This window comes from Oncorhynchus mykiss, chromosome 10 (genome assembly GCF_013265735.2).
Source record: "Oncorhynchus mykiss isolate Arlee chromosome 10, USDA_OmykA_1.1, whole genome shotgun sequence".
Lineage (NCBI taxonomy): Eukaryota > Metazoa > Chordata > Actinopteri > Salmoniformes > Salmonidae > Oncorhynchus > Oncorhynchus mykiss.
Genome location: NC_048574.1, coordinates 43,608,896 through 43,632,081, shown reverse-complemented (window position 1 = coordinate 43,632,081; position 23,186 = coordinate 43,608,896). Strand labels below are relative to the sequence as shown.

Sequence of the window (23,186 nt, the reverse complement as noted above, 5' to 3'; positions counted from 1 at the left end):
GTTTCTCTGTCTATCTCTCTGTGTTCCTCACGTGATCTGCGCTCGTGTCAAAAGGCCCTTGCTGCAAACCTTCACCCGCCCAATAATCTGTCATTCACCGTAGGAATGTCATACATTAGTGTGTGTTCGTTGTACTGTTTTATATATATACTATGAGGTAACTGACCACGTTTTGGAGGTCAAGCTCATCACTTCCGCCATTTATCTTTGGGACCATAGATCCATTCATTGTAGCCCCTCTACAACTGGTATTAATAAATATATTAAAATATTTAGTTGATAGATGACAATCGGATCACTGTTTGGCGTCCATCTGGTATTATACTGCGTTTTATGGATAAGCCTACCTCGTCAGCGTTGGTCTGTAGAGAATAAACAGCTTAGCATCCTGCTCCACCTCTCACTCTTAGAGGATCTTACAAAGCATGCTGTGTCTCTGTAATGTGTTATGCGTGCTGTCCAGAGCAGCCATTTTGTAGAGGGTTAGATCATCGGTTTGTTTTAGTAGACGGCCCTCGTGCTCTGAAACTACCAGCCAGGCAGACTTGTCACGTCCCTGTTGTACTCCCCTCTGCTAGAACTGGAACTGATGATGACTGCACCAGCAAAGGAATGTGGACACATCAACTTAGTGGATGCAGTGTTTGTATTCAGCTATAGGCCTAAGTGGAGCTTATAAAATGTGAACACGTGTGAAACACAGGCTTGGCTTAATAATATTTGGATAAAAGGGTCAGCTCAGGAAAACTACAGGTTTATTTGTATAATGACTCATCTGATACTGAGGGTAAGCCTCACTACTCTCCTGTATTTCCAGAGGTATGTGGGCAATGTTTGTGCATCCATATTGAGTCTACTGTCTGAGGAATATTTGCCAACCCTGCCCCTCTAATCAATCAGTTTGTTCTGCTGCTCTGCCACCAGCAGCACGAAGCATTCCCCTCTCTCTCCCATGGAATCTTTTAAGGGAGCTGCAGAGAATGCAACACTGGCATTAGAATAATTTCTCCAGCCATGGCTGTTGTTTAGCCACTGAGACTCTTAGAGCCGATGTCATAGCTGGTCAGGACATTATAGAATGTGGGTGGACTGTCTAATCCTGTTTATCGTGACGAAAATGATCATGTTTTCCACCCACCTCGTCATTAACCATGTTGTTAATACAGGAAATGGAGGGGCCAGTGAAACACGAGAAATGACAGATATTGGGAGGTCCTGACTCGTAGGGGATGTGTAAGGGCGTCTGTGAAATGAAGGATGACCAGCTGAAAGCTCTTGAGTCTAGATTGTAGGAGGCTTAGCTGTTTGTTCTGTAGAAGGGTGCTGTGTTGTCTTACTCAATAGACGAAAAGATACTCACATATACACAGAAATGGGTCCCCTGCACTCTTCCGCCTTAGCTGACTCTGTAATCGAATCAAATTGTATTTGTCACACGCGCCGAATGCCACAGTTATTACCATGAAATGCTTACTTACGAGCCCTTAACCAAGAATGCAGTTTTTTAAAAGTAAGAATTTGCTGAATAACCTAAAGGAAAAATGGTAATAAAATAGCGATAACAAGGCTAATATACAAGTCAATGTGCATGGGAACGGGCTTGTCGAGGTAATTGATTTAATTAAATCAATTACATTTAATTACATGTAGGTAGGAGTAAATTGACTAGGCATAAATAGTAAACAGAGTAGCAGCAGTGGAGTGTCATTGTGTGTGTGGTTAGAGTCCAGTGAGTGTACATCGCCTGTGCAAGAGTGTCAGTACAAAAACTAAGCTATGAATAAGAATAAAATAAGGGGGTCAATGCAAATAGTCCGTTTGGCCTTATGACTTGGGGGTAGAAGCGCTCCGGTGCCGCTTGTAGCAGAGCGAACAGTCTGACATTTTTAGGACATTCCTCTGACACCGCCTGGTATAGACGTCCTGGATGGCTGGAAGCTTGGCCCCAGTGATGTACTGGGCCGTACGCACTACCCTCTGTATGCCGAGCAGTTGCCATACCAAGCGGGGACGCAACCAGTCACTATTCTCTCGATGGTGCAGCTGTACAACCTTTTGAGGAGCTGAGGTCCCTTGACAAATCTTTTCAGCCTCCTGAGGGGGAATAGGGGTTGTCGTGCCCCCTTCACAACTGCTTGGGTGTGTTTGGACCATGATAGTTCCTTAGTGATGCGGACACCAAGGAACATGAAGCTCTCGACCTGCTCCATTACAGCCCTGTCGACGTAAATGGGTATGCACTTGGCCCTCCTTTTCCTGTAGTCCACGATGTCTTGCTCATGTTGTGGAAGAGGATGACCTGGCACCACACTGCCAAGTCTCTGACCTCCTCCGTTCTGGCTGTCTCGTCGAAGTTCATCAGGCCTACCACCGTTGTGTCGTTGGCAAACTTAATGATGGTGTTGGAGTCGTGCATGGCCACGCAGTCATGGGTGAACAGGGAGTACAGGAAGGGACTAAGCACGCACCCCTGAGGGGCCCCCGTGTTGAGAGTCAGCGTGGCGAATGTGTTGCCAATCCTCACCACCTGGGGGCGTCCCGCCAGGAAGTCCAGGATCCAGTTGTGGAGGGAGATGTTCAGTTCCAGGGTTCTTCGCTTAGTGATGAGCTTGGAGGGCACTATGACGTTCAACGCTGAGCTGTAGTCAATGAACAGCATTCTCACGTAGGTGTTCCTTTTGTCCAGATGGGAAAAGGCAGTGTTGGAGTGCAATAGAGATTGTGTCAATCCTTGGATATGTTGGGGCGGTATGCAAATTAGAGTGGTTTCTGGGATGATGGTGTTGATATGAGCCATGACCAGCCTTTCAAAGCATTTCATGGCTACAGATGTGAGTGCTACGGGCGATAGTTATTTAGGAAGTTTACCTTGGCGTTCTTGGGCACAGAGACTATGGTGTTCTCTTTGAAACGTGTAGGTATTACAGACTGGGTCAGGGAGAGGTTAATATTGTGAAGTGAAGACACTTGCCAGCTGGCCAGCGCATGTTCTGAATACGTGTCCTGGTAATCTGTCGGACTCTGCGGCCTTGTGAATATTAACTTGTTAAAAAAGTCTTACTGTCAGACAATGTGTGATCCTGCTACGGAGAGCACAGTTGCCCAGAACAGCTGGTGCTCTCATGCATAGTTCAGTGTTGCTTTCCTCGAAGTGAGCATAGAAGGCATTTAGCTTGCGCCACTGGGCAGCTCGGGGCTGGGTTTCCCTTTTGTAATCTGTGATAGTTTACAAGCCCTGCCACATCAGACTAGCGTCTAACGGTGTAGTAGGAGTCGATCTTAATCCTGCATAGACGCTTTGCATGTTTGATGGTTCGTCGGAGGGCGTAGCGGGATTTCTTACAAGCATCCGGATTAGTGTCCCAGTCCTTAACTACCAGCTCTAGTCTTTAGCTCATTGCGGATGTTGCCTATAATCAATGGCTTCTGGTTGGGTCACTGTGTGGACTACGTCGTCGATGCACTTATTAATGAAGCCGGTGACGGATGTGGTAAACTCCTCAATGCCATCAGATGAATCCCGAAAAATATTCCAGTCTGTGCTAGTGAAACAGTCCTGTAGCTTAGCCAAATAAGGCCGGTACCGATTAATCGGACAATTTTTATTTTTTGTGTGATTTAAAAAATATCTATTTTTATTTTATTTGTAATAATGACAATTACAACAATACTGAATGAACACTTATTTTAACTTAATATAATACATCAATAAAATCAATTTAGCCTCATGCAAAAACAGTGTTGGAAAATAAAGTAAAAGTGCAATATGTGCATGTAAGAATGCTAACGTTTCAGTTCCTTGCTCAGAACATGAGAACATATGAAAGCTGGTGGTTCCTTTTAACATGAGTCTTCAATATTCCCAGGTAAGAAGTTTTAGGTTGTAGTTATTATAGGACTGTTTTTTTTCTATACCATTTGTATTTCATATACCTTTAACTATTGGATGTTCTTATTGGCACTTTAGTATTGCCAGTGTAACAGTGTAGATTCCATCCCTCTCCTAGCCGCTACCTGGGCTCGAACCAGGAACACATCGACAACAGCCACCCTCGAAGCATCGTTACCCATGCAGAGCAAGGGGAACAACTACTCCAAGTCTCAGAGCGAGTGACATTTGAAACACTATTAGCGCTCACCCCGCTAACAAGCTAGCCATTTCACATCGGTTACACCAGCCTAATCTCGGGAGTTGATAGGCTTGAAGTCATAAACAGCGCAATGCTTGAAGCATTGTGAAGAGCTGCTGGCAAAACGTACGAAAGTGCTGTTTGAATGAATGCTTACGAGCCTGCAGGTGCCTACCGTCGCTCAGTCAGACTGCTCTTTCAAATCAGACTTAATTATGACATAATAACACACGGAAATACGAGCCTTAGGTCATTAATATGGTCGAATCCGGAAACTATCGTTTCGAAAACAAAACGTTTATTCTTTCAGTGAAATACGAAACTCCGTATTTCATTTAACGGATGGCATCCCTAAGTCTAAATATTGCTGTTACATTGTACAACCTTCAATGTTATGTCATAATTACGTACAATTCTGGGAAATTAGTTCGCAACGAGCCAGGCTGCCCAAACTGTTGCATGTACCATGACTCTTCGTGCAATGAACGCAAGAGAAATGACACAATTTTATCTGGTTAATATTGCCTGCTAACCTTTCTTTTAGCTAAATATGTAGGTTAAAAAATATATACTTCTGTGTATTGATTTTAAGAAAGGCATTGATGTTTATGGTTAGGTACACGTTGGAGCAACGACAGTCCTTTTTCGCGAATGCGCACTGCATCGATAGTATGCAACGCAGGACACGCTAGATAAACTAGTAATATCATCAACCATGTAGTGATTATGATTGATTGTTTTTTATAAAATAAGTTTAATGCTAGCTAGCAACTTACCATGGCTTCTTATAGCATTCGCGTAACAGGCAGGCTCCTCGTGGGGCAGGTGGTTAGAGTGTTGGACTAGTTAACCGTAAGGTTGCAAGATTGAATCCCTGAGCTGACAAGGTAAAAATATGTTGTTCTGCCCCTGAACAAGGCAGTTAACCCACCGTTCCTAGGCTGTCATTGAAAAAAATAATGTATTCAAAGCACCATCACACCGCCACCTCCATGCTTCACGGTGGGAACCACACATGCGTAGTTCATCCGTTCACTTACTGTGTCTCACAGTGACACGGCGGAAGGAACCAAAAATCAAAAATATGGACTCATCAGACATATTTCCACCTGTCTCATGTCCATTGCTTCTGTTTCTTGGCCCAGGCAAGTCTCTTCTTATTGGTGTCCTTTAGTAGTGGTTTCTTTGCAGCAATTCGACCATGAATGCCTGATTCACACAGTCTCCTCTGGACAGTTGATGTTGAGATGTTATTTGGGCTGCAATTTCTGAAGCTGGTAACGCTAATGAATTTAACCTCTGCAGCAAAGAACTCTGGCTCTTCCTTTCCTGTGGCTGTCCTCATGAGAGCCAGTTTCATCATAGCGCTTGATGGTTTTTGCGACTGCATTTGAAGGAACTTTCAAGGTTCTTGAAATGTTCCTTATTGACTGACCTTTAGGTCTTAAAGTAATGGACTGTCATTTATCTTTGCTTATTGGAGCTGTTCTTGCCATAGTATGGACTTGGTCTTTTACCGAATAGAGCTATTTTCTGTATACCATCCCCTATCTTGTCACAACACAACTGATTGGCTCAAATGCATTAAGACAGAAAGAAATTATGTTAATTGAAATGCATTTCTGGTGACTACCTCATGAAACTGGTTGAGAGAATGGTGAGAGTGTAACGCTGTCATCAAGGCAAAGGGTGGCTACTTTGAAGACTCTCATATAAAATATATTTTCATTTGTTTAACAGTTTTTTGTTTTGTATTTTTGTTTACTACATGATTTACTACATGATTTGTAGGAGTGGCAGGTAGCCTAGTGGTTAGAGCATTGGGCCAGTAACCAGAAGGTTGCTAGATCGAATCCCCGAGCTGACAAGGTCAAAATCTGTCGTTCTGCCCCTGATCATTGCAGTTAACCCACCGTTCCTAGGCTGTCATTGTAAATAAGAATTTGTTCTTAACTTCTTATGGCTGTATTGAGTAGTTTGGATGAATAAGGTGCCCAGAGTAAACGACCTCAGTCTCAGTTGCTAATATATGCATATTATTATTAATATTGGATAGGAAACACTCTGAAGTTGGATTTTCTCAGGTTTTCACCTGCCATTTAAGTTATGTTAAACTGTTTGAATGATGTCTGTGAGTATAACAGAACTCATATGGCAGGCGAAAACCTGAGAAAAATCCAACTTCAGAGTGTTTTCTATCCAATACTACTAATAATATGCATATATTACAATCTGGGACACGCTCATCCAAAAGGGAAAATGCTTCCCCCTATCCCAAAAAGGTTAATGCTTTGGTTGTTTTGTTGTCTTCACTATTATTTTACAACGTAGAAAATAGTAAAAAATAAAGAGAAATCCTGGAATGAGGCGTGTTCAAACTTACTATTTATTTATATTGTATGTATGTGTGGTTATGTATATATGCACATCTTCAAATGACTAGATTCGGCAATTTCAGCAACCCCCGTTGCTGAAGGATGTATAATACAGCGTACAGCGATGTAGCATACAGCGATGGAATCTCTATAGACAATCATTGGCAGTAGAATGGCCTTACTGAAGATCTCAGTGACTTTCAACCTAGCACCGTCAAATGATGCCACCTTTCTAACAAGTCACTTAGTCAAATATCTGTCCTGGTCAACTTTAAGTGCTGTTATTGTGAAGTGGAAACTTCTAGCAGCAACAACGGCTCAGCCACAAAGTGGTAGGCTGCACAAGCTCACAGAATCGCACTGCCAAGTGGTGAAACGCGTAGCGTGTAAAAATCGTCGGTCCTCGGTTACAACACCCACTCCCGAGTTCCAAACTGACTGGGTTTCCATGGCCGAGCAGCCGTACACAAGCCTTAGATCGCCATGCCAATGCCAAGCGTCGGCTGGAGTGGTGTAAAGATCGACACCATTGGACTATGGAGCAGGGGAAACACCTTCTCTGGAGTGATGAATCTTGCTTCACCATCTGGCAGTTTTGACAGACGAATCTGGATCTGGCGGGTGCCAGGAGAACGCTACCTGTGGCTGAATGGAAGCAAGTCCCCGCAGCAATGTTCCAACATCTAGTGGAAATCCTTCCCAGAAGAGTGGAGGCTGTTATAGCGGCAAAGGGGGAACCAACTCCATATTAATGCCCATGATTTTGGAATGAGATGTTCGACAAGCAGGTGTCCATATACTTTTGGTCGTGTGTGTGTGTGTAACCTATGTGGTTCGAGCCCTGAATGCTGATTGGCTGAAAGCTGTGGTATATCAGACTGTACTACGGGTATGACAAAGCATTTTTTACATTTGTAATGCTCTAATTATGTTGGTAACCAGTTTATAATAGCAATAAGGAACCTCGGGTTTGTGGTATATGGCTGCATTGCGTCGTGCCAAATAACAGCCCTTAGCCGTGGTTTATTGGCCAAATACCACACCCCCTCTGGCCTTATTGCTTAAATATATTCCGGACTCTGACATTGCTCGTTGTGTTATTTATTTTTTCTTTTTAGATTATGTGCGTATTATTACTGCACTGTTGGCGCTACAATCACAAGCGTTTCGCTGCATCTGTGACCAATAAACATACAGTTTATTTGATTTGAATCGTGGAAGATGTCACTTAAAGGCTATTGCCATCTGTCTTCTGAAAGGATAAAGAAATATGCTTGCAGGGTTTCCTTTATTTGTATGTTCTCTTACCAAAGAGATTTGATCTTTATTTTCATTATAACCATAATGCCCTCAGCTTAGTGTGAGATGAAATGCAAATATAACTTTGGGTAGACATTGTCCTTGATAATCTGTTGGTCTTCCAGTTGGAACTGGTTCAAAGTAATGATGCTTATTTTCGCCCTAAACGTCCCGTGCCTTTGTCTCCACAGTGCCCTTAAAGACAGCCGTTTTCCTCCCATGACGAGGGACGAGCTGCCACGCCTCTTCTGCTCAGTGTCTCTGCTCACCAACTTCGAGGACGTCGGTGATTACCTTGACTGGGAGGTAAGAGACTGAAACAAGACAGGTAGCTATTAATTCATCTTATGCAATACTCTTCAGTCATTGATTTTTATTTGAAATGAAATGGCCTTCACATATGTGAATCCAGCAGTTTAGATTGCCTGTGCCCCGGAGAGCAGTACACTTCCCACACAGAGCACACTGTAAAAGACAATCTCCAGTGTGAAGTAGAGATGAGAATTGGATACGGGAAGGGCTCTGCTGCAGTGGCACCTTCATGTCCTGAATGAACTGGACCCGATTGCAGATTCACACTGCAAGGATGATTTAGGCAGACAATCAGCATACACACACACAGGCAATATGTTTTTGTGGTGAGGACATAAGCAGTCACCTTGTTGACCCAGATGGGCTATACTGCAGGGAGTGGGCCCCAGGGGGGTAGGGTGCAACAAGGGTTGTGACATGGGTTGGTGAATTGTGTATCACCTACCGGTTTGGATTATAATGGGAACAATCCTCTGAGCTACCTTGACTGGATCGTGGCCCTGCGCCGAGTGTGCTGGTTTACAGGGACACATCCTGTCTCCTCCATCCATTCACTCTCCTATTACCGTGGCCCTCCATTCCTCACCCTAAACCTCCAATTCCCTCGCAGCCTCTCACCCCCCCTTCACACAACAGAATCCAGTAGGTTAGGCTTAGTGCAGCAAGACATATTTAGGCATTCTAGTCGGTTGGACAGTGGCCAAAGACATGTAGTTCGTATAGATATTTCTCTCTGTTGGTCCTGTCATTAAAGTGATGTCTCTTCTCTCTCTCTCACCTTTCTCTGGCCTGTAGGTGGGTGTTCATGGCATTAGGATAGAGTTTTTCAATGAAAAAGGATCAAAGCGCACCGCCACCTATCTACCAGAGGTCGCAAAAGAGCAAGGTAAGTGGAATCCTGTGTCCACCTTTATGATCTCTGAATGACTGGAGGTCTTTGTTGTAGAGAGAAGTGGTATTCAAGGGGGACATAAAGGGGGATATTCAAGAGGAATCAACCTTCTCTGTGCAGGATGGGACCACATTCAGACCATAGATTCCTTACTACGAAAGGGAGGCTACAAAGCTCCCATCACAAATGACTTCAGGAAGACCATTAAGTTGACCAGGTAAGAGGCTGCTCTCCTTTCACACCGGATGCTGTCTGACTTCCACTGCTGGCTTTGGTTTTGCCTTAACCTCTCTAGGGCAGAGGTTCCGCTAGTGGAACCCCTCGACAACATTCTGCTGAAAAGGCAGCGCGCGAAATTCAAAAATATTTTTGGGAAATATGTAACTTTCATACATTAACAAGTCCAATACAGCAAATGAAAGATAAACATCTTTTTAATCTACCCATCGTGTCCGATTTTCAAAAATGCTTTACAGCGAAAGCACAACATATGATTATGTTAGGTCATAGCCAAGTAAAAAAAAACACAGCCATTTTTCCAGCCAAAGATGGGAGTCACAAAAAGCAGAAATATAGATCAAATTACTCGCTAACCTTTGATGATCTTCATCAGATGACACTCATAGGACATCATGTTACACAATACATATATGTATTGTTCGATAATGTGCATATTTACATCCAAAAATCTGTTTACATTGGCGCGTTACTTGCAGTAATGTTTTGATTCCAAAACATCCAGTGATTTTGCAGAAATACTCATAATATACATTGATAAAAGATACAACTGTTATTCACTTCATCAGAAGGCACTCCCAGGAATCCCAGTTCGACAATAAATGACTGATTTATTCCATAAAGTTCCATAAAGTCCATAATTTATGTCCAAATAGCCACTTGTTGTTAGCGTGTTCAGCCCACTAATCCATCTTCATGAGGCGCAGGCACTTCGTCCAGACAGAAACTCAAAAAGTTCCGTTACAGTCCTTTAGAAACATGTCAAACGATATATGGAATCAATCTTTAGGATGTTTTTAACATAAAACATCAATAATGTTCCAACCGGAGAATGAAGAAAAGCACTGGAACGAGAGGTAACTCTGTCGGGAGCGCGCGTCATGAGACCAAGGCACTCTGTCAGACCACTGACTCAGAGGTCTCATGAGCCCCTCCTTTATAGTAGAATCCTCATTCAAGTTTCTAAAGACGGTTGACATCTTGTGGAAGCCATAGGAAGTGCAACTTTATCCATATCTCAATGTGCTTTGAAAAACTACAAACCTCAGATGTCCCACTTCCTGGTTGGATTTTTCTTAGGTTTTCCCCTGCCATATGAGTTCTGTTATACTCACAGACATCATTTCTAACCGATACTAATAATAATATGCATATATTAGCATCTGGGACAGAGTAGGAGGCAGTTCACTCTGGGCACGCTATTCATCCAAAAGTGAAAATGCTGCCCCCTATCCCAAAAAGGTTAAGTGTAAATTCTGGAAGTGGAAGTGCTGCTCACTACTGGGAATATGTGACTGGTGCATAATTACTGTAGGTGACCCTCCCAAAGCCCACCATGGTCCTGTTTGCCACTGTACCTCCAGGGAGATCAGTGACCGATTACTGCTAGATCATAGCAGCATTAGGAAGTAGAGATTGAGGTGCCGCTGCCAGGTAAGTTGGGGTAACTGTGCCTTCTCTAACTTCTCTCTCCTCCTGCTCAGGTACCGTAGCGAGAAGATGACGATGAGCTATGCGGAGTACATCGCCCACCGCCAGCACCATCACTATCAGAACGGCATCGGGCATCCTCTACCACCATACAACCATTATTCCTGACAGCGAGCCGCATGACCAATCACTGAACCTCTCTGCGGACCTTTTCCCAGGAGAGCCCGCCCCCTCCTGGTCTAGCTATCTCTACTACTGTACCATTTTATGATGATAGTTTCCGTTGCCATGCTGACGCTCTCCCAGACGTTGACGTGGCAACGGGTGGCAAAATAAGCATAAATTGATAATGATGAGAAAAAACAAACCTTTTTTTCCCTTTTTATCCTCCTATTGATTTAGTTTTTGCAGCATATATATTGATATCTATAACCCCTTTCGTTCATATTTTTGACAAGTAAACGAATACTAGATTTTCTTGAACTTTGATTATTTTCAAAGAATCCTAATCAGGTTTTTGATTCTGTGGATGGAAGCAAGTCATATATGGTGGACTAGTCTTGCATAATGGTATATGCTCATATTTTGTGTAGGCTTTTCTACAGTGTTCCCTTCTATTAGGAAAATGTGTTTTTCTGTTGAATCCTTTCTTAGTAGCCTGACTGACATTGTGCGTATCATGTAGCAAGCCATCAGCAGTTCTGGAAGGTTGCATCATTTCCTCAATTTTGCGATTCCTCTCAAAAAAGTATTGACTGTTAAGGTTGGTTTGGCCTTTGTAAACCGTTGTAGTGATGTAATTGAGTAGATGTTGGGACGTGTATACCCAAGATTTTACATTGTGAGGTTGTGATGCCACACAAACAATATTAGCTGGTCTTTATTGCGTTACCCTACAAACCTGTTTGCTCTTCTGTGTGTGGTTAGCCGTTTGTAAGGTGCACATCTGACAGGACATTGAAACTGACACATTAAATTAGGAATAGGATCATGTCAAAATATTTCCCACAATGCTTGACAGAGCCTTTCATTTCCACCGGAGTGTTCATGGTGTTTTTGATAAACACTTCTAGACTTCATTTTTTAATTTATTTTTTAAATTGAACCTTTATTTAACTTGGCAAGTCAGTTAAGAACAAATTCTTATTTACAATGACTGCCTACACGGGCCAATTGTGCGCTGCCCTATGGGGACTCCCAATCATGGCCGGTTGTGATACAGCCTGGATTTGAACCAGGGCGTATAATGATGCCTCAAGCACTGAGATGCAGTGGCTTAGACCGCTGCGCCACTCTGAAACTTGAATTGAATTTGTCCGGCTACAGTTGTTATTTTCCCCCTCTCTTTAAAACTTGAGAAATGTATGGAGGAAGCCATTTTAGCTTCAAATTAGGTTCTGTTCTTTGTCATTTTGAATCGGGCGAGGAATGAATGTGATCTACAGGGCTGGAGGATGTGGTTGGGTGGGAGAGTTGACTGCAGAGTACAGATAAATAATGATCCAAGTCATTGACCTCTGAGAAAAAGGCCTTCGTCCTGTTATTCCATGCCAGTTGGTTTGAGAGGGAAAACCAATGAATGAGACTTGAGTCTAGTGACGGGCACATGCTAAAACTACTACAAGCCATATTCTCTTTTTAATGCATGCTTTGTAAGAGTGGTCGTCTTTTGCTGTTTGCTTTTCTCCCCTCTAATAAGTAACTTCTCCGTGTTTACTTCCTCTACGAGTCAACTTTATTCTGGTGGCTTTGGTCCCAAAAGTTGTGTTTCCCCTCCGATTGTGCTCTGTGCTTGGTCCTGGTTAGGAATCTGGGCCTGTGAGACATTCTCTGGCCTTCCTCTAGTTACTCTGTGGACATGGGTTAGCGTCAAGGTTTGAACTCCTTTGTCCTGTTTGTGGCCTCCTCACCTCCAATGTTTACATCCGCATATGTTACATGCTTGATGACTGCCCGGTTGCCATAGATGTGCACTTTCATGTGCTCTCGTCAAACGTTAGGAGCTGCTGTGGAGGCTACTGGACTGAGTAGCTAGCTATAGTTGAACCCCTGACTCTGATCGTCGTCGGTTAAGTTGTTCAAATCACCCCTCCGTTATTTCCTCTTCATGACATGCTGCTGGTGAGGTGCTTGCTGGTTTCAGGACAAGTTACTCCCCATCTCTGTGCCACTAGAAACCATGCATAGGCTGTTGGTCTGTCTTGTCAGCTGGTTTGCAGCAGCTTCTGCCTGAGTTGGTGGGAACCGATGCAGAGGGAAACTAGTAAAGGGTGGATCAAGCTGCATTTAATCAAACTCTACATAAAGAGCCAGGGCTTTTAAAGGAGCAGGGAAGACATTTCCCCTCCCCCTCCTAGTATTCTTCATTGTCAGTCACATCCACGTCCAGTAGTTGGTATGTTTTAACAAGTGTCGTTGAGGGTTATCTCGTGACCTCTGTGTAGTGTACAGGATTTGATTTGTGTTTTTTGTGGTGACTGACAGTTTTGAAGGGTGCTTGTAAAAAAATAACAAAATAAACATATTTTCGTAACAGCCTTTACCAACTGACAGTAGGGTAAATCATTTTATTTCATTTTTATATGCAAAATGTTAAGGGCTTTTGGCACTCCATCCACAGTAACCTGAAATGACCCAGATTTCAGTTGTGTTGCCTTAAGGAATGATTAAATAAATATGGACCGGTAAAATGGTGCCCTGAGTGTTCCTCTGTCCCGTACTGTTGTCTAACCCTGACCTCAACCTACAGGGCAGTGAAGGTGAACCGGATTCACCCATTCACCCTCGGATAGACACATTATCGTAGTGGAGGCAGATGGGAACCTTTTGTGGTCAGACAGGCTACTTCATTAATATAGCCTAGTGTAGAAGTGGTTCAGATGAGCTCATCTCACCTGTTTACTGTGGTTCCCTGCTCAGAGATTGGATGGCCTTTCCATCATATCCTCTTGGGGTCAGGGAACTGATGCCTCAGACCATGCTGCTTAGTAATATTGACAGGACAAATTGACCTACTTAAAGAGATATTTTGCCCTTGTAGTTTGTCACAAAAACAGTTTTCAGAGAACTGTGGGAAAAGCTATCCTTGCTGCTGAACAGTCAGGTACCCATTTTCTGGTCCATTAAATACAGCACAACCTGAACTTTTTCTGGTCATGCTGCAAAACCAAGTCCACCGCTGTCTTTTACATGCTTGCTGATTTATATGTATACACAAATGCAATCCATTCTGTTGCATGTGTGTATGTGTATAAAACATGCAGAATGGTTAAATCCACGACATGCTTGATCTACGGTGTAGAGACTCATAACTCGTTAAAAAAAAGAGAAAATAAATAAAATGGTGCTATTGGACCTCGTGTTGGGGCGGTCGCGGGTTTCGTGACTGGTCATGCGGACTCATCGATCATATCCAACTTATTATCCTTGATATATGCAGATCTGTTCAACAGGTGTTTTTTCCCTACCAGTGTAAGTCAACACCCTGCAGGTTTGAAAGGACAAGAAGTCCCAACTAACCCCCCTCCTCCCTTCTCTACCCCCAACTCCCCACCCCTGCCTCATGGCCTTGGGGTTGAAGGTGATATCTGGTTCAGTAGATGGTGTCATCAGAAGGGAACATTCTCTCCTGTGCTGGGACAGTAAAGAGTGGGAGTGAACAGGGCTGTCACCCCTGACACTCCACCGTAGGCCCTTTCCTTGCCCAGCCCACGACTGGATGTTCCAACAACACTTTATGTTTTACCTCTGTGTTAAATCGTTGTTACAGCTGTCCTGTACCCAATACTCATCCATGGGGTTGATTAACAGCTTCAAGGAAAGGTTCTGACTGAAGGCTCTCTCAACTCTGGCTCTTACGAACTGCCCCATAGGAAGTCCAGCGTTTTTAGCCTTCTTGAATATTGTCATGCATGTACAGTAAGTCTCTAACAGTGGTTTCTTTAAGCTAAAGGCCATGTTGCGACTTGGCTGGACATGAGGGTGGGTTTAACTGGCAGGTTTAGTGACAGCCGGACGAGTGCTGACGTCATCAGGATGCTCACATAATTATTGTATAATGTTTGACTGAGACCATTTGTTATCATTAATGTATATCAGAGGAGCATGGTGGGAGGAGCTATTGGAAGATGGGCTCAATGCAATAAATGTAATGCTATCAAACATATAGAAAACACGTTTGACAATGTGCCCGTCCTCCTATAGCTCCTCCCACCAGCCTCCTCTGAAGTATGTTACTTTCACATGGAAATGACTGAAAGTCTTTTTCTTTTTTTAACCTCAAGTCAAGATTCATGAATACCAGTCAAATGTGATTCTGACTGCTCATTTGCAGCACACCTCTGCCCATTGTTCATACTGACACAACTAGGATAATGTTAAAGACAGAATGTCATTTGGTTCCATACCAGGGTTATGGTTTAGTCCCAGCATTCCTTGTATGTGTATGCATATATCTTTGTTGAATGCTTAAGCTCATATAACCTTTTGTATGTTCGACCGAACCAAAGATGCCTCTGGCCACGTCCACATGCTGCTCTTCAGGCCTGGCTTCCTGTCCTTCCAAAAAACACCCCTGCAAGAGACAAAATGACTTATTTTTTCCCTGTCTTTTTCTTTTTTTGTACGATTTCTAACTTTCTTTCTTTAGCAACTGCTTATTCAATTACTTTTTTTATTCTGTTTGAAGCCTTACCAGGCATCAAGGATAGTGAAATTACCTGGTTGCACAGTTTATTTTGTCAGATTATTTTCATTATAATTTGTGCAACAAAAAATAAAACCCCATAGCGTGCCTCCTAGATTTATGGGTTTCTATGTGTTTTTTCCTAAAGACCAGCAGTTATACTTCATATATAAAAGATGAGTTTCACTTTTTTATGCCATTAAAGATGAAAAAGCCTCTTTTCTTTACTCTGGACCCAGTAGCTGCACTGGAATACAATCGCACTGATCTACAAATGAATACAACTTTTATAAGAAAATGTACTTTAAGAAAAAAAAACTTTTTTGTACATCAATTATTTTCAAAAAAATATTTTGGATCTAGTTTCTAAATTAATTGTGGTTTTCTATGTTCAGAAAATGTCAGACACCAAGTTGAGACATGTTGCTGTGCAGAGTGACAGTCTCTGCTGTGGTGGCATGACAGGATGTGGGGTTGCCTGGCGTAACCCCTCACAACCACCTTTTATTTCTTCTACTTTACATTTTTGGTTCACTTTCTCAACTTTAGTAACTTGAAAATGTTGATGGAATAATATGAACTGGGAAATAAACGACTTACCTTTAGAGCTAGATCCTCCTTCCCCATTGAATTGCTGTTAGTGTGATGAGACTTAATGGGCATTTATGATAGTATGGCATATAAAAAAAAAATACCCACCCCCAAAAATTGTGGGGGAAAAAAAAATCATATATATTGATGGGTTATCAGTGGGTATGTGAGCAATGGCTGTGGAGACAATGTAGTTAAACATTTATTACCTTTAAATCATTTATCCAATAAAAACATTTAAAACCAAGTGAAAATATACAAAATTGTGTGCACATGTTTTGTGTCATGGGTGTTTTATTACAATCCAACATGGAGTTGGAGCTTGATTGAATGTTTTACAATACACAAGGTTATATTTACAGCTTGGATAATATTGTTGGTGGTACACATTGGTAGAGGTGTTCCCCCTTACTCTTTTGAGCACTATATAAATCCAATGAATTATTTATTAGTTCCTGAGCTATTCACTGAGAAGACCATTTAAGGGCAGAAATCACATTTATTGTCAATACAGCACATTGCACATCCACCTAGAAAAGTGTACAAAAGTATACCATATCCCTTGTTTTTCTAATGTGTAAGGGAACACAACAATCCCTCGTTACAAAATGGGATCGATCGAAGTGATGGAGAATAGCAAACAGATACTTCCCTTAAAACAGGGGTTCCCAATGACTGTCCCGAAGTAGAGCTATGCAGGTAATCAGTAAACAGATACTTTGTTTAATGTATGTGATCGGTTATATAGAATATGTCTATATTGGGGTAGATATATGGACTGAAATTGGGCTGCCCCTTAAAAATAACCAACACTCAGAATGTAGATTGAAGTGTAATGTATAGAACAGGCATTTGATTGAGAACTGACGTTACACATACATTTCATCCGCAACCTTGATAGCAAACCACTGAATATGCCCTGTGATCAAAAGGCTCTTCAATCTGTATCACTGAAGTCAACATATGAAGCGTTTACCGCTAACTCAGGAACGATGCCTTTACATTTCAATCACGCTGTAATGCCGAACTTCCGCAATACGGATGTAATAGAGCCCTAAATCCCTATAATGAAACATCTCTGAAGGCCATCTCTACCTTTCAGATCCCCTCAACAGGCACAGGACATCGCTCCTCTCACCCTTTTGACAACTGTGCTGTATCCAAAACCTACAGTGCATTCAGAAAGTATCCAGACCCCTTGGATTTTTCCACATGTTACATTACAGCCTTATTTTAAAATGGATTAAATAAAAAACAAATCCTCAGCAATCTATACAAAATACACCATAATGACAAAGCAAAAATGTTTGCACATTTAAAAAAAAAAAAAAAAAAATAACTTATTTACATAAGTATTCAGACCCTTTGCTATGAAACTCTAAATTGAGCTCAGGTGCATCCTGTTTCCATTGATCATCCTTGAGATGTTTCTACAACTTGGAGTTGTACCACCTGTGATAAATCCAATTGATTGGACATGATTTGGAAAGGCACACACTTGTCTATATAAAAAGGTCCCACATTAACTGCATGTCAGAGCAAAAACCAAGCCGTGAGGTTGAAAGAATTGTCCGTAGAGCTCAGAGACAGGATTGTGTCGAAGCACAGATCTGGGGAAGGGTACCAAAACATTCCTGCAGCATTTAAGGTCCCCAAGAACACAGTGGCCTGCATCATTCTTAAATGGAAGAGATTTGGAACCACCAAGACTCTTCCTAGAGCTGGCTACCCAACCAAGCTGAGCAATCAGGGGAGAAGGGCCTTGGTCAGGGAGGTGACCAAGAACCCAATGGTTACCCTGACAGAGCTCCAGAGTTCATCTGTGGAGATGGGAGAACCATCTCAGGCTTTCCACCAAATCCGGCTTTCATGGTAGAGTGGCGAGGTGGAAGCCACTCCTTAGTAAAAGGCACATGACAGCCCGCTTGGAGTTTGCAAAAAGACACCTAAAGGACACTCAGACCAAGAGAAACAAGATTCTCTGGTCTGATGAAAACAAGATTGAACTCTTTGGCCTGAATGCCAAGCGTCACATCTGGAGGAAACCTGGCACCCTCCCTACAGTGAAGCATGGTGGTGGCAGCATCATGCTGTGGAGATGTTTTTCAGCAGTAGGGTCTGAGAGACTAGTCAGGATCAAGGGAAAGATGAACGGAGCTGTTAGACTGGGGCGAAAGTTCACCTTCCAAGGTCCTGAGCGCTCTGGAGCAGGTTGTCATCTGTACGATGACAACCTGCTCCAGAGCGCTCAGGACCTTGGAAGGTGAACTTTCGCCCCAGTCTAACAGGACAACAACCTTAAGCACACCGCCAAGACAACACAGGAGTAGCTCCGGGGCAAGTCTCAGAATGTCCTTGAGCGGCCCAGCCAGAGCACAGATATTTACCCGATCAAACAACTGCAGAGAAGAATGGGGAAAAACTCCCCAAATACGGGTGTGCCTAGCTTGTGGCAATATACCCATTAAGGCTTGAGGCTGTAATTGCTGCCAAAGGTGCTTCAACAAAGTACTGAGTAAAGGGTTTGAATGTAAGGGCTCTGAATACTTTCAGAAGGCACTGTAGGTATTTGTTTAGTTCATAACTTTGCAAGAATTTCTAAAAACGTGTTTTTGCTTGGTCATCGTGGGGTATTGTGTGTAGATGTATTAAATGGTTTTTTTCATCAAGTCTAGAATAAGGCTGTAAGCTAACAACATTTGGAAAAAGTCAAGGGGTCTGAATACTTTAAAAAGGCACTGTACATCAAGATACCTTCCTGTAATTTCCCCTCGTCCATAATGATCCAACAGGACAAACACTTGTCTGTAAAAAGGCCCCTTACTCAACTGCAGAGGTGAAAGAGAATGTAAAATCAGTGATGGAGAGATGGGACAAAGATGCAGGAGCCCTCTCATTTATACCACTTGATCCAGCAAAGACGTGAGGAACAGGTTTGTCCTTATCAGCAGAGGCTGTGACCACAGATATGACAGACAAATGCGTCACAACCGTTACTCTTCTAACAAACAAAATATCACAAAGTGATGGCTTTTACAATGGATTAAACATGTCAAAGATAACGTTATCTTAAATACAAACACAAAAGGGCAACTTTACCCATACCTGGGCCAACTGTCATGGCAAGCACAAATTAAGAGTTTAAAGTGTACAGTAACAATGACAATTCAGTGATATGTGGGCTAGCCCCATTTTTCTGAACAGAACTACAAAAGGCAACTTTAGAAATAAAAAAAAAAGAGTAACTTTTAAAAACATGAGTAACTCAGGTTCAGGAAATCTGACCAAGACAAAATAAAAGGCTAATTTCCCCTGGCCAGCCACACACCAATTACTACCAACTCCAGTCTTCCCATCATGTGTGCATGCAAACAATGCAAGCCATCCCTAACACAAAAATAACACCTGTTTAATTTCACCCTGAAATGCCTAATTCTTTATAGTAAAAAGGTAAGTTGTACAAGATGCATTAAAAAATATGTTGATAGAAAATCCCAACGTAAGAACAGGCATTGGATTTAAAAAGGCTACGTCCGTGTGAGTCTGTTTGTCGGTCTGTTCAGTCGACCTTGCTGCGCAGTCTTGCGGTGTCCAGCAGGTACCTGCAGGTGGGGCCGGTGTGGTAAGAGAAGAGGGTCAGGGCCTTCCCATGGACCAGGGTCAGCAGGGTCTGGTGACCCGCAGCCCAAACCCGGTACCAAGGCCCATAAAATGGGTCAGACACCGCTGGACACAACATGTTATTCAGGTTGACCTCGGTCATCTGGGAAGAGGGAGAGAAAAAGAGAAGTGAGAGACTAGCTAGCAGAAACACAGAGGCCTTGCTTGGTGTTTGTTTCATTTGTAACTTCAGTCAGGCTATAAGAGAGAAGAGCAGTCAGCTGTGTCACGCAGCTCATTAGACATGCTAATGTGTCATGTACAGTGCCTTCAGAAATATTTACACCCCTTGACTTACTCCACTTTGTTGTGTGACAGACGGAATTCAAAATAGATTAAATAGATTTAACCCATCTACACACAATACCCCATAATGACAAAAATGTTTTAGAAAAGTACACAAGTATTCACACCCCTAAGTCAATACATGTTAGAATCACCTTTGACAGCAATTACAGCTGTGAGTCTTCTGGGTAAGTCTAAGAGCTTTGCACACCTGGATTGTACAATATTTGCACATTCCTTTTAAAATTCTTCAAGCTCTTTGAAGTTAGTTGTTGATCATTGCTCGGCAGCTATTTTCAAGCCTTGCCATAGATTTTCAAGACGATTTAAACCAAAACTAACTAGGGCACTCAGAAACATTCAATGCCATCTTGGTAAGTAACTCCAGTATATTTGGCCTTGTGTTTTAGGTTATTGTCTTGCTGAAAGCTGAATTTGTCTCCCAGTGTCTGTTTGAAAGCAGACTGAACAAGGTTTTCCTCTAGGATTGTGTGCTTAGCTCTATTTCGTTTATTTTTATTATAAACTCCCTAGTTCTTGCCGATGACATGCATACCCATAACATGATGCAGCCACCACCATGCCTGAAAATATGAAGAGTGGTACTTCGGGACGTGTCTCCTATCACAGCCATTAAACTGTAACTGTTTTAAAGTCACCGTTGGCCTCATGTTGAAATCCCTGAGTAGTTTCCTTCCTCCCTGGCAACTGAGTTAGGAAGGACACCTGTATCTTTATAGTGACTGGGTGTATTGATACACCATCAATGTCTGTTTTGTTTTTGTACCCATCTATCAATAGGTGCCCTTCTTTGCGGTTGAATCTGTGCTTGAAATGCACTGCTCAACTGAAGGACCTTACAGATAATTGTATGTGTGGGGTAAAGAGATGAGGTAGTCATTCAAAAATGATGTTAAACACTATTATTACACATCCATGCAACTTATGTGACTTGTTAAGCACATTTCTACTCCTGAACTTATTTAGACTTGCCATAACAACAGGGCTGAATACTTATTGACTCAAGACATTTCAGCGTTTCATTCTTTATTAATTTGTAAAAATGTCTAAACATAATTTCACTTTGACATTACGGGGTATTGTGTTTAGGCCAGTGACACAAAAATCTCAATTGAATCCATTTTAAATTCAGGCTGTGTAACATTTTTGGGAGGAAAAAGTCTGTAAATACTTTCTGAAGGCACTATCTTTACTCAAACTCTCTATCCAGATCCTGTATCCATCCAGCATCATGTTTATGTTGAATCCTATTAAAATAACTCATGCACATTCTGTTTTTATCTTACTTCACTTCCTGTGTCCTGTATCAATTCGGGATGCACAATTTGGTCGATTCTGCTGCCGACTAACCGACCCTAGTTAACTTGCCAACAAACGGTATAAAAATGTCCAAAGAGTAAAATGACGTGACCAACAAAAAAAAGACTATGGATGTATACAAGGAATATACATTTTCCCATTAAGAGCTTTAAGCTTTGTTTTGCCTTCAATAGACTGAACTGCTGTTTGTGGATCTTGCATGTTAATGGCCTGTTATTGAACATGCAACGGCTGTAAACGAAGCAGCTAATAAAACGTAATTTTCAAACATTTACCAAAATGCAATTTGCGGGAAACACAGTTCTAAACAGCGCATCTAATTATTATTTTTGTTTTTTAATTGAACCTTTATTTAACTAATGCGAGCGGTTCCATCTGGCAGATCGAAAATAAATAACCAGGATTGTGCCTTTCGCTTCTGGACAACCGAAGAAAGTTGATATGAAAACCAATAGAACAGGGAGAGAAAAAAGCTGGTTAGACTACGGCAATGCTCTACTTTCCGGCTACCCGGATAAAGCACGAAATAAACTTCAGTTAGTGCTAAATACGGCTGCTAGAACCAAAAAATTTGATCATATTACTCCAGTGCTAGCCTCCCTACACTGGCTTCCTGTCAAGGCAAGGGCTGATTTCAAGGTTTTACTGCTAACCCACAAAGCATTACATGGGCATGCTCCTACCTCTCTCTCTGATTTGGTCTTGCCGTACATACCTACACGTACGCTACGGTCACAAGACGCAGGCCTCCTAATTGTCCCTAGAATTTCTAAGCAAACAGCTGGAGGCAGGGCTTTCTCCTATAGAGCTCCATATTTATGGAACGGTCTGCCTACCCATGTAAGAGACGCAAACTCGGTCTCAACCTTTAAGTCTCTACTGAAGACTCATCTCTTCAGTGGGTCATATGATTGAGTGTAGTCTGGCCCAGGAGTGGGAAGGTGAACGGAAAGGCTCTGGAGCAACGAACCGCCCTTGCTGTCTCTGCCTGGCCGGTTCCCCTCTTTCCACTGGGATTCTCTGCCTCCAACTCTATTACAGGGGCTGAGTCACTGGCTTACTAGGGCTCTTTCATACCGTCCCTAGGAGGGGTGCGTCACTTGAGTGGGTTGAGTCACTGATGTGATCTTCCTGTCTGGGTTGGCGCGCCCCCCCCCCCGGCGGAGATCTTTGTGGGCTATACTCAGCCTCGTCTCAGGATGGTAAGTTGGTGGTTGAAGATATCCCTCTAGTGGTGTGGGGGCTGTGCTTTGGCAAAGTGGGTGGGTTTATATCCTTCCTGTTTGGCCCTGTCCGGGGGTGTCCTCGGATGGGGCCACAGTGTCTCCTGACCCCTCCTGTCTCAGCCTCCAGTATTTATGCTGCAGTAGTTTGTGTGTCGGGGGCTAGGGTCAGTTTGTTATGTCTGGAGTACTTCTCCTGTCCTATCCGGTGTCCTGTGTGAATTTAAATATGCCCTCTAATTCTCTCTTTCTCTCTCTCGGAGGACCTGAGCCCTAGGACCATGCCTCAGGACTACCTGACATGATGACTCCTTGCTGTCCCCAGTCCACCTGGCCGTGCTGCTGCTCCAGTTTCAACTGTTCTGTCTGTGATTATTATTATTTGACCATGCTGATCATTTATGAACATTTGAACATCTTGGCCATGTTCTGTTATAATCTCCACCCGGCACAGCCAGAAGAGGACTGGCCACCCCACATAGCCTGGTTCCTCTCTAGGTTTCTTCCTAGGTTTTGGCCTTTCTAGGGAGTTTTTCCTAGCCACCGTGCTTCTACACCTGCATTGCTTGCTGTTTGGGGTTTTAGGCTGGGTTTCTGTACAGCACTTTGAGATATCAGCTGATATATGAAGGGCTATATAAATACATTTGATTAGATTTGATTTGGTTAAATTGCATAAGGAAGTCTTTATAAAATAATTGCTTCCAAATTTCTATGGTTGGATTT

At 42.7% G+C, this 23,186-nt stretch overlaps 2 protein-coding genes across 2 annotated transcripts in view; one reads left to right on the top strand and one right to left on the bottom strand.

Annotated features, from left to right (window-relative positions):
• LOC110533959 (AMME syndrome candidate gene 1 protein) overlaps nucleotides 1–16,209 on the top strand; it is a 37,480-nt gene extending 21,271 nt beyond the window's left edge. Inside the window, exons 3-6 of the mRNA XM_021618556.2 lie at nucleotides 7,996–8,110; nucleotides 8,912–9,002; nucleotides 9,129–9,225; nucleotides 10,730–16,209. Coding sequence (XP_021474231.1) covers nucleotides 7,996–8,110; nucleotides 8,912–9,002; nucleotides 9,129–9,225; nucleotides 10,730–10,844 — 418 coding nt within the window. The 3' untranslated portion in view covers nucleotides 10,845–16,209. The remainder of the gene's footprint in view (nucleotides 1–7,995; nucleotides 8,111–8,911; nucleotides 9,003–9,128; nucleotides 9,226–10,729) is intronic.
• Nucleotides 16,210–18,831: 2,622 nt separating this feature from the next.
• LOC110533958 (transmembrane protein 164) overlaps nucleotides 18,832–23,186 on the bottom strand; it is a 47,016-nt gene continuing 42,661 nt past the window's right edge. The window contains exon 6 of the mRNA XM_021618555.2: nucleotides 18,832–19,714. Within this exon, the coding sequence (XP_021474230.1) occupies nucleotides 19,511–19,714 (204 nt within the window). The 3' untranslated portion in view covers nucleotides 18,832–19,510. The remainder of the gene's footprint in view (nucleotides 19,715–23,186) is intronic.